This window comes from Empidonax traillii, unplaced genomic scaffold (genome assembly GCF_003031625.1).
Source record: "Empidonax traillii isolate 1590-97213 ecotype Southwest subspecies unplaced genomic scaffold, ASM303162v1 scaffold507:size695108, whole genome shotgun sequence".
NCBI lineage: Eukaryota > Metazoa > Chordata > Aves > Passeriformes > Tyrannidae > Empidonax > Empidonax traillii.
The window spans coordinates 527,682-538,596 of NW_020955700.1; the positions used below are offsets into that span (position 1 = coordinate 527,682).

General features: G+C 36.0%; 1 protein-coding gene across 4 annotated transcripts in view; it reads left to right on the plus strand.

The window, feature by feature from the left end:
- MAP3K21 (mitogen-activated protein kinase kinase kinase 21) overlaps positions 1-9,637 on the plus strand; it is a 42,541-nt gene extending 32,904 nt beyond the window's left edge. Inside the window, exons 7-11 of one of the 4 annotated variants that reach the window (XM_027896651.1) lie at positions 1,791-1,931; positions 2,458-2,608; positions 3,656-3,750; positions 5,077-5,862; positions 6,387-9,637. In XM_027896651.1, the coding sequence (XP_027752452.1) occupies positions 1,791-1,931; positions 2,458-2,608; positions 3,656-3,750; positions 5,077-5,862; positions 6,387-6,811 (1,598 nt within the window). In that variant the 3' untranslated portion in view covers positions 6,812-9,637. The remainder of the gene's footprint in view (positions 1-1,790; positions 1,932-2,457; positions 2,609-3,655; positions 3,751-5,076; positions 5,863-6,386) is intronic. The other 3 variants (XM_027896652.1, XM_027896654.1, XM_027896653.1) reach the window with 3 other exon arrangements.
- Positions 9,638-10,915: the final 1,278 nt, after the last annotated feature.

Consider the following 10,915-nt stretch of genomic DNA (forward strand, 5'->3'; position numbering starts at 1 on the left):
TGAAATCAGTGGAACCTGTTCCAGCTGATTGCTTGTGGATGGTGACTGTCTTCTCTTGCAGGTGTAGTCACTTGTGAGGGAAATTACTTCAGAATCTGGCTTTGTCAAATGTAAATAGAGAGAAGGGGAAATCAGAATGCATGAGGACTTTTTTTCTACATACTGTTCTGTAACTACTTTAGAGATTGATTGATTGATTGATTGATTGATTTTTAAACCATCCTAAAACTTTGTTTAAAGTTTAGATAGAAATCAGATCTGTCATCTCCTTTGAAACACCTCTGCCTTGTGTAATCTTTTTGGTTATTAATGTCTAAAGGGAAGAAGTGATGTCTGGCAGTAACTTCATTATTTGTTTGAACTGTAACAGATACAGTTCATTGGGCTAAGACCATTATTACCCATACGTTGTGGATAAAGGAGAGAGGTGGACAAATCCTATCTTGTTTTCCTTAATGAAAATTTGAGATGGAAGGAAAATTAGGTCTCCTTCAGAAGTAAGGTGGCACAGTATCTGTTGTTGTCAATGGTTTCTTGGCCTCAAACAGTATGATGGGTTTTTCTGATTGCTTGTTTATTTATTGCAGAAAGATAAGGAAGGCTTTTATTAGTAAAATGTCATAATTATGTATAAACTAGACTGTCTCATTTTATCTTTGATTCTTCTTGTTCTGCAAGGAAATGCTTGGAAATGAAGAGTGTGTCAGGTATTGGCATGATTCTTGAGTTTTCTTTGGGGTTTTTTTTCTTTGGTTTTTGGTTTTGTTCTTTTGGTGTTTTTTTAATGCATAGCCTTGTGTAAGCTATAGCAATGCCAATCCTTGCATGTGTACTAAGTGTCACTGGGGATTTTTTTTTACTTGAGCAGGCATTTGTATTTATAGAACTTGAATATACAGGACAACATAAAGGCTCTCCTTTAACAGAAGTTCATGTCTGCTTCTGAGTCTGGATCCCTAGGTTTTACCTGAAAGCTTATCAGATCTCTCAGGAGTATCTAGCTGAAACAATTTAGCTTCCACACCCATCTGCACCTGTGCAAAATAAATTCTCTTTCCCACAATAATTTTTTATCTTGATTTAACTTCAAAGTGTCTTTGTTTCAAGATGACTTGCTCAAATACAGGTGATTTGAACAGGCATATATAACAACTGGTTACTTGATTGCTTCACTTTGTCATGAGTGAGTCTAGCTTTCAAATTGAGAAGTTCTTTAAGTTAAAAAAAAAAATCTAGTTTATTTGTTATTATTGCAAATTCTATTGATTTTGCAAGGAGTTTTAGAGAGAGGAGGAAAACCACTAAGATATATATTTCATAGGTCCTGGAATGTTGTTGAAAAGGGGAGTGTAAAGAAGGCAAGTGTAGTGCTGTGCTACAGGGTAAGCTGTCCTGGCGAGATGTGTACGGGGAGGAAGGAAGAGAATGCTGTGAAGTGAAGGAGTGGCAGAACCATGGACACGTGAATGCCATCTCATTTATCGTGCAGTTTTAACTGGTTACATTTTTTCTGTCTTAGGTCTCTCTATCACAGCTGTAAGCACTCAAGGACACTTGATAGCAAGCTACTGCTTCAGTTAGTTAGGCCTGAGTGAAAAGCTACCTTCCCAGGTCTGATCCTAGAAAGAGCATCCTTTAAACCCTACAGTAAAACCCCACCATCAGAAGATGCTTAATGCCTTTATAGATCCAGGCTTTATGACCCAAAGATAAAAATATGAGGGAAACAGTTCCGTTTCTGAAATCAACTTGACTAAGATCTCTACTAAGTTCTCTTAATTTTTCCTCAGTGATTCCCAAAACAGATACACACACAGCTAATGGCCGAAGAAACAGTGTATATGTGTACCAGCAAGATGTAGATATCACAAGTGAATATGAACTTCCCAGTGGGGTTGTGAAAAAAGGCAAGATTTCATTATGTTTTAAAGGTGCTGGTTCTGTTTAATTTATCAGTTGAGACAGTGACAGACTAAGCATTTAATGGAGGTTAGACACTTCTAAAAGTATAATTTGTTTTGGTGTAGTGAGAAAGAAAATGTTAATCATGGTCACAACTGGAATATTCTGTTTCATTTGATACCAGTTGTTCCACAACATACGTTTTCTACGTTGTAATTTAAGTGCTCAGTCTAACTCACTTGTCTAAATTATCTAAATATAAGGTTCTCAGTTAAAGGAAGCATGGAAAATATGATTGCTTTGCTGCTTTATCTTTAATCTGGGTCTCTTGTCAGCTCATAAATTACTTTTCTTGCTTGCTCATCTTTTCAATCAGTGCAGTTTGCGTGGTGGTTTTCGTATAAGAAAAAAAATCTTTTTCTACTCCTTTTGTGTGTTACTGTGTCAAAATGGTTTTGAAGTGGAGAAAATATTTAGTTCTGTCAAAATATTTCGGTTTTAGAAATAGTATTTATGTGTGAGGGCTTTGTTTGTGTTTTTAAACCCAATCTCTAGTAACTTCAGATGAAAGCAACAGAACTTGGGGAAGGAGCACAACTTATCACCAAGAAGAGTTTGAAGATGTGAAGAGAAGTTTTAAAAAGAAAGGTTGTACATGGGGACCAAGTTCAGTTCAAACAAAGGATCGTGCAGATTGTAAGGACAAGTATGTCTACTACATTTTGTTTGTTTGATAATACTGAAACATTCTTGGTAACTGAATCGCTGGCATAGGTAGTGAGTGCTAGAAGTTCTGCAGTCTCTGGTTACAGCCAAAACTCTTAGCTTTTAATTTAGAAACTACATTAATAATGAGTAGCTCCCCCACTTAGACTTGAGGATAAAATGCCTACTTATCTTAAAATTTTAGTGACTCTTAGTTATTATCCTTTGTCTCTGTGTTTAAAGATTTGGAACATTCTGGGATGCTGAGCTTCTAATGCATACCAGACATTCATGGCCTGTCTCTCGCCTTTCCTCACATTAACTTGAGGAACTGCAAGCATGGCCCCCAGTGGGCACTTTCAGTATGATGAAATAAGGCTGGCTGTCTTGTCATATGTAAGGCACAATTCACACAGGCAACATCGTTTATGCTGACAAAAAGAAGGTGAAAGTGTTCTGAAAATCAGTTGAACACCTTTACTCTTAGATTAGTTTTTCTAATAGCTCAAAAGTAGAGATAAGCAGCTTTCCTGAAGTAAGAAATCCTTTTCCTTATTTCTTGTAGTATATAGATTTATGTGTAGTGCCTTTTTTTTTTAATTGGCAAGGACATCCACTCATTTACCTGTGTCAGGAGTTGGTTCCAGACCATCAGTTGAAACTGGCTTTATATTATTTTTGTTTGCTTTCAAGTCACTATGTTTATTAAACTTCCAATATTCACATAATTTCTTTGACACAGTGAAACTCTTGTCCAGGTTTTCTCCAACTTGCATTTTTCAATAGGTAGTCAAGGCCCAGTTTTCATTGGCTTTCTTTTTAGGCATGAAATTTTAGTCACATAAGGAATATCTGACATAAAGCATGTATTAATTTATAATCATATGAATTTATGCTATTACATACTTCCTTTTTATCTTTGGAAAGCTTTACTGTTTTCAAGTGATGTCCTACATGTTTATAGTTTGAAAAGAAAGAGTAATTCTCTCACAAAGTATATATAAGCATGGTATCTTCTCTAATGTCAAAATAACTATTGTTATTGCAGAGTAAGACCCCTTTCAGATGGCAGCAACCCTTGGTCAACCATTTTAATGAAAAATCAGAAAGGTGTTCCCTTAGCTTCACTCTTTGTGGACCAAGGTAAGACCTATCTTTGAAACAGTGAAAGTTGCTATATAATGGCATCAACTTTACCTCCAGTGTTATAAATTGTGCTGATTGAGCTGCTCGAGGATTATGGAGATTATTAGAAGAGTAGATCTATAAAAATTGCAAGTGTTGGCATCTTTACATTTCCATCATTGAAAATCATAAGAAAATACATGATCTGTGAGCAGTACCACATAAATTTTTTTCGTGTTTTTGAGTTGCAGGCTGATCTGCATGTGAGATCTGCAGTCATCACTTCCTCATTTCTTTTTAAAAGAATCTAAATCAGTAATTGTCTTGAAATTTAAATGATCAATAATGACATTCTTAGTGGACTCTGCATAGTTGAAAAAATGTATAGTTATTTAAAAATCTGCAAGCCCTGTTGTATTCCCAGATATTAGTTCTCTCTTTTTTTGAATGAGACCTATTCTCTAAATTTTCGAGACAGAATATATGGATTTCAAATCCTAAAGTTGTTTAGGGAACATTTGGCCATTTACAGGTAAAATCAGAAGGAAAAACATACTTAAGCTTCTAAAGATCAGGAAGGAACATAACAGCTGCATGTTGCTTTTTATGTCCATTGCTATAATGTGCTGTGGCTATACAATATTCATAATAATTTTCAAATTTGCACACACTTTCTATGCTACAGATTCTTTTATCTGAGAAAATTAAGTTACCAGTGTTAGGGGGAAAAACCTGTGATATAACTTGGTGTCCATACCAGCATCTGGATTTATGCCAGGAAGAGGAAATGGTAAGCTGCTTGGACACTACTGGAAAAACGCATTTTCATCTTCATGTATACTGGTAGAGAGTTATAAATTAAGCCTTCACAAATAGTAATTTTATAGATTTATTAGCTTACTACTAACCTACCTAATACAAAGTTTATATATTTGAATTTCATATATTTTGGTATACATTTTACTCTGGACCACAAGACCTAATGAATTAACTGGACAAATTTCTAGTAATGCACTGGGTTTTGGAACGCAGCTTAATTGGAAGTGTTGTAAAGAATATATTTTAGATCTTACCTGGCAGATCATGTATAGTAAAATACTTCTCTGTAATCCAAACACAGAAATATTTTCTATGTTATTGGAAAAGCACTACCAAAGTGTTGCAAACACGAAGTAGTTTAGGCACAGGATGTGTTTCTGTATCTCACAATGTGAGTCTGAGGTGTACAGTATCCCTCAAGATTAACACTTGTGCAGCTGAAGGGCAATAATGATGCACATATGCAGACGTGCAATACCGAAACAGTTGAATTGCAATCTTAAAGGTTACTGTGATGTTTTACAGGTGTCTGTAATGATAAGAAACTTATCCCTGAAGGTTTGGACAGTAAAAGACCAAAGCCAATTAAGTTGCCCAGTCAGGCCTATATCAATCTACCTCTTTGGAAAGATGATCAGGGAGAGAATACAGTAGAACATGAGAGCTTTGAAGAAGGAACCTCTGCTAGTTCTACAAATAGTACTCCTCAAATGACACCTACAAACAGTCTGAGCAGGACACTGCAAAAAAAGAAGACTGATTCAGTGCTGTATGGGTGTGCTGTCCTCCTTGCATCTGTTGCCCTGGGCTTAGATATCAGAGAGCTGAACAAATCGCAGGGTCCAGATGAACTCTTGCCTAAAGATGAGAAGAAGAAGCGTGATGGGATATTTCAGCGGGCTTCAAAATTTCGCAGGAGTGCCAGCCCTACACGACTGCAGTCCAAGAAAGAGGAAACAAGTATTCCATCCCTAAATCCAGCTGCAAATACTGTGAATCTTCTCTCTATGCCCTCCATTTCCACAAAATGCCTACTTCAGTCTGACAGTGAAGATGCTTTTGTAAGCACTGTACTTGGTGATTGTGGTCGATGTAGTTCCACTGATGTCTTTTCATCTCAAACTTCTGAAAGTAAGAGAGAACAGAGGATACAACTGGCTCCCAACACAGTTTCTACACAATTGAAAAATCAGCCTTTTAGTCTTGGTCTGAAACAAGAATCTCAAAACGTGCCAGGAAATTCCTCCACAAAGTTAAGTGTGTTGGGTCACAGACGAACCTTATCAGATGGGAACCATTTTCAGACCACAGGTGCGTAATTAAGAACTTCCATGAATCCTTAAGTCAAGCTGTTGATAAAAATTTAAGCTCAAGATAAAGTCTTTTAAGTCTAAATAAGTTCATAATCAATGAGTTTTTGAAAAGAAGTTCTAAATCTCAGTACTGGTGTTCTGTGATGGCTTAAAGGTAATATTCTTTATGGTACTCTATGCATGTGTAATTCCTCATAATAACTGGATGACTTCATGGGGCTTTATTCCAGTATTAATGTTCATTCAGTGGCTGAGTGGTTAATGCTTTCTCTATATGTCTCTTTTGTAGCAATAAAAAATAAATTGTGATGACCAGTAGCAGAGAGCACAGATGCGAAGATGTTACTTGAGCGCTACTGGTCTTGTCTTAGATTTCCCACAGATGTACAAGCCTCTTAATTTTTCTGGTGGGGGAAAAAAGCTACTAGTGTTTATGGCAACCCAGTTTTACAAATGGCAAAGAATTCAAGTAGTCACGTAGTTTAAATTGGTGTTTTTATTTTTGGACTTTCTTTCCCCTAGCTGATGGAGTTGCTTCAACCAATGATGTCTCCAGACTACCAGTTCTATCAGTTACTGGAGCTCTGCACTCTCCATCTCTGCAACGGAGAAGCAATCACAGCGGTGTTCCAACTGAAAAGCAAAGCACTGTCAATATTATATCAAGGCCTCGACCTTCTTCTCTAAGAAGTAAAATCGATGCATGGCAGATTATTCCACGTGTTATTAAACCAAACTCCAAAGACTCTGAATGTTTAGAAGGCAATGTAGATCCAGATGTTAACTTCTTGCCAGATACCGAGGAAAGAACTAACTGCCACATGCCCTCATTACTTGATATTGATGTGGAAGGTCAAAACAGAGACTGTACTGTGCCTTTATGTAGAATGAAGAACAAAACTTGTCGACCATCTATATATGAACTGGAGAGAGAGTTTCTGTCATGAGTGCCTTTCATTTTAAACATGTTTGCTTCTTAAAGGGGAACAAATATGAAATTCTTGTCTGTCTAATGCTTTGTGCTGCTGTTTTCTGATGTACTGTGACAAATAGTACCAAAATTATTAAAAGGGACACCTAATTAAGTCAGTGTAGTAGGTGCCTTTTTCAAATGTTCCTTGGAATCCCAGCTAGTTACTCTAAAAGCACAATGCTGCAAAAAGGGTATTCTAGGTGAACTTCCTAAGTGTATTTTGAATAAGTAAAATAACATGCCCACCTCCCTCTGCAGTGGCACAGAAGTTTTCTTTAGGTTTGAGAGGTTTTGCTGGAGTTTTAAGTGTTGCACAGGGAAAAAACCAAATGACATAAAGCCAACTCTTCTGCCAAGAAGAGTTTCACCTGAGAAGTGGTTGTCTGCAGCTTGCCTCTGTGGCCTGTAGATTTAGAGAGGGGTACAGGGGATTTCAGGTGCTGGTACAGGAGGCTCTGTTCACTGCGCATTAGGGAGGTGGTTACATGTTGACATTTGATACTGGAATTGGTTAAGGACCAGCAGCTGAATTTGCAGTCTTTGCCCTTGGTTTTTGGATCAGCTTTCAACTGTGTTCATTAGTTTCTCCAGAAAGTTACACTGCTTATATAAACATTCTGGTTTCAGCCACCATATCGATTTGAGAGAGTAAACTTTAGTATTGTGATTGGAGTAAAGGTATTTGACATACTTTGTAATGTGAAACAACATTCCTTGTAGGTAAGGATACACTGGAACGTAAATATTTGTACTCTTAACCTTTTGAAGACTACGGTGTTTGCACTGAAAGCAATATTCTTGGGTTTGAATTTTTGTTTGTGGTAGAGGGCTTTTCCCACCTTCTTGTTTTTTAAACTCTGCTGCACCTTGTATTAAAGAAAGATGGTGAGGTTTAAGAATAATTAGTTTTAAGTGAGCCAATGGTGCATTTTATTGCACTTAATTTTAAAACTGCTATAACTTAATATGAAATTTTACAGTATCATCTCTGTAGCTTTTCTTCCTAAGGTACTACTGAGTGCCCGCTCACTCGTTTAGGAATCAAAGGACAAAAACAGATGTGCTTGACTGGTTTTCAGTGATAGAAAGGTTCCAGAAAATTTCTAATAGTTAATTGTGGGAGGAGGAACTTTTAGCCTTGATAACACTGGTAGTTTAATTTTTTACAGTATCACTAAGTGAATGATTAAATAAAACCAAATGTACAGTATCCTCTCCCTGATGAAAGCATTTTTAGAATTGAAGGAACAGTCCCTCATTTTCTAGTATTTGAGGTTTTAATTTTGGAGATCATTTGACATTTAAATAGTTTTCATAAATAAAATTAGATAATGTTTGATTAAAACTACTATGTTCTCATCAGAATACTGTTTTGGTAAGATCTTCGTTTGAAATGCTTTCTTCTCCTTTGCTCTGCGATATGGGAGCTCAGTTGCTAAATAAGATGCACAACTGCTTAAAGCTTCAAAACCAAGGGATTAAAAAAGAAAGTTTCTGTTCTAAGACTGGTATGCAGTATCGTGTCTACTTTGAGGATGAAATACAGTTATGCAAATGAAATCATGAAGGCAGAACACAGAAAATGCAACTTCCCATCTCTGAAAGTGAAAATAGAAAAGGATTTCTATAAGTATTAGTTTTCCTAAAGTAAAGACAAAACCAGTAGTCATCTCTAAATCTAAATGCTTGCATAACAGGTTATTAAGTTACTACACTTTGTTCAAACCTTTTTCTGTTTCAGTATTCTTAGTTTTTTGTCAACATGATTCAAGTCACATACTGTTCTTGTCTTTCCTTTAAACTTAAATTTCACTAGAACACTGTCATAGATTGTCTATTCCAGTTGTAATACAAAATATTTTTCTAAAATAAAATCGTGACTCAAATTTTAAAAGTATAGCCTGATAGCAGATATACCATCAGGGCTTAATTAGAATTTTGGAGCATTATATATATTTCAACTCTTGCTTAATCAGTTATTCCTGTGTAATACTAGGAGAAAATGAGCTGATTGTATTACATGTTTCTGAAGAAAGTATCTTTGTTTGGCTTTCTACAGGAAAATCTCAGGTGCTGAAGTATTTTGACTTGTAAACTTCTGTTAAGTTCTGTTCTGTATTTTTAAGGTTTATAAAATTTTAAGTGTTGAATTTTGCACCCCATGTTTTGTAATCAATAGTATCAGCGTAAAAAGCCCTTTGAGTTATATTGTTTTCACTTATTAGTGGCTTATCTCTCTTGCAGTTAAACGAAGATTTCTATTCCTGTTCAGTAGATAATTTCCCCTAAGATTGGGACGTGTGATATGGCCAGCCCAGTGCGTTCTAAGTAAAGTTTTTAAAAGTTTGTATTCCACCTATTTTTCTGAGACAGTTTAGGTAAGCCATCTCAAATATTTCTATGATGTGATGCAATTTTTTTAAGCTATAGTCTGTAGTGCTTTATAATTGTTTTTTATAGTTTAAAATGATAGGCCAGTCTTCACTATAATTAAAAAGACAAAAAGAAAAAAATTGTTTCAATCGTGGTATTACAGCCTGTATTTCACTTGTCACCAGAGAAACTTCCTGTAAAGTTATGGGAATCTGGTATGCATTAAGTGAACTGTCTTGGTTAAAAGGATATTTATTTCGATGTAGGTTAATAGCCTGACCAAATAATAATTTATGTTGATTGTTTTAGCATAAAACTCAAGGTGCTTACACTACAAAGATTAAGATAAACACTTGATATTCTGTTTTACAAAACCTGATGATTTAAATGTTTTTATTTAAAAAATAAATGTTTTGTAGCTACTGTATTGCAAAGTGACCTGGGTTTTCTTGAAAAATATATTTTAATGCTTTCTTAACACATACAAAGGAGTTCTCTGGTGAGTGACCAGGAACTATAAACTCTTGCCAGCCTGTTCTTGGAACATTATAATGTAATTGTTACTCTAAGATTAATTATCCAGTACAGTAACATGAACATTTCTGTAATTGCTTGCACTTGACGTGGGCCGAAGCATGTGGCATAAGCTCGTTTTTTCTTTCATATGACCATTGTATGTCTTTTGATGCTTTTTACAATGTTGGCTGGGTATCTTAGAGGAGAATGAGCAGTGAATAGGAATAAACTCAGCCTCTGATTCAGCATCAAGAATACAGGTAAGGCATAACATCCTTCTGTTGTGGGGTTTTTGTTGGGAGGGTCTGTTGGTTGGTTGGGGGATTTGGTACTTCAGGGTGTTTTAGTTATTTTGGGTTTGTTGGGTTTTTTAGGCAAATGAAGGCAGTATTTTCCTTACAATATTTTATAACACCTTCCTTTGTGAGCTTCTCACTTCCTGCATCATGGCGTGGGTGAATTAGCCCGTCTTTCATTTTGGAAGAGGAAGTATCCATTTGCCCAGCAGCAACAGGCAAGATACAGCCAAGTCTCCAGCAGTGCAGTGAAATTCAAATGAAATTATATTGAATTATATATTGAATTTTTAAGGTTGCAAGCCCAGTCTTATAAAGACATGCCTATGCAGAGCCTTTAGTGAGGCTGTCTGCATAAATATTTAGATGGCCTGTGAGTGTCAGTATTGAGCACAGATTATAAGCCAAACTGCAGAGGGAGTTCATTTTTATACATAGGGTTATAATGTTGATATTAAGATCTGCATACAAGTGTGGAGTAATGGAAAGATCCCATTCTCACTAATAATCTTCCTTTTTAATGTAACAAGTCAAATCACTATGTTGTATGCATTACGAGAAGCTAATGAGACTTATCTAACACATTTTTGATGTAGTACTCAAGCTTGCAGTATTGGGTATTCTAAATTAAGGCCAGAGTCCTTGCAAGTGTGTAGTGGATTTCTTCCTGAACATAAATGAACATGAACAAACCAAATATGGGTCAGTTACCTCAGTGCTGTTAAAAATCCAGTGTACTTGGTATAGCTAGTTTGATAAAATAGTTTCTTTAACCAGAAGTGCCTTTTGATCTAACAAGCTGGAGAATACAATGCAGAGCTATGCAATGGAATGGTTTTACTTTTCTATTTCACAGAATCACAGGATCACTTAGGTTGCAAGAGGCCTCAGGA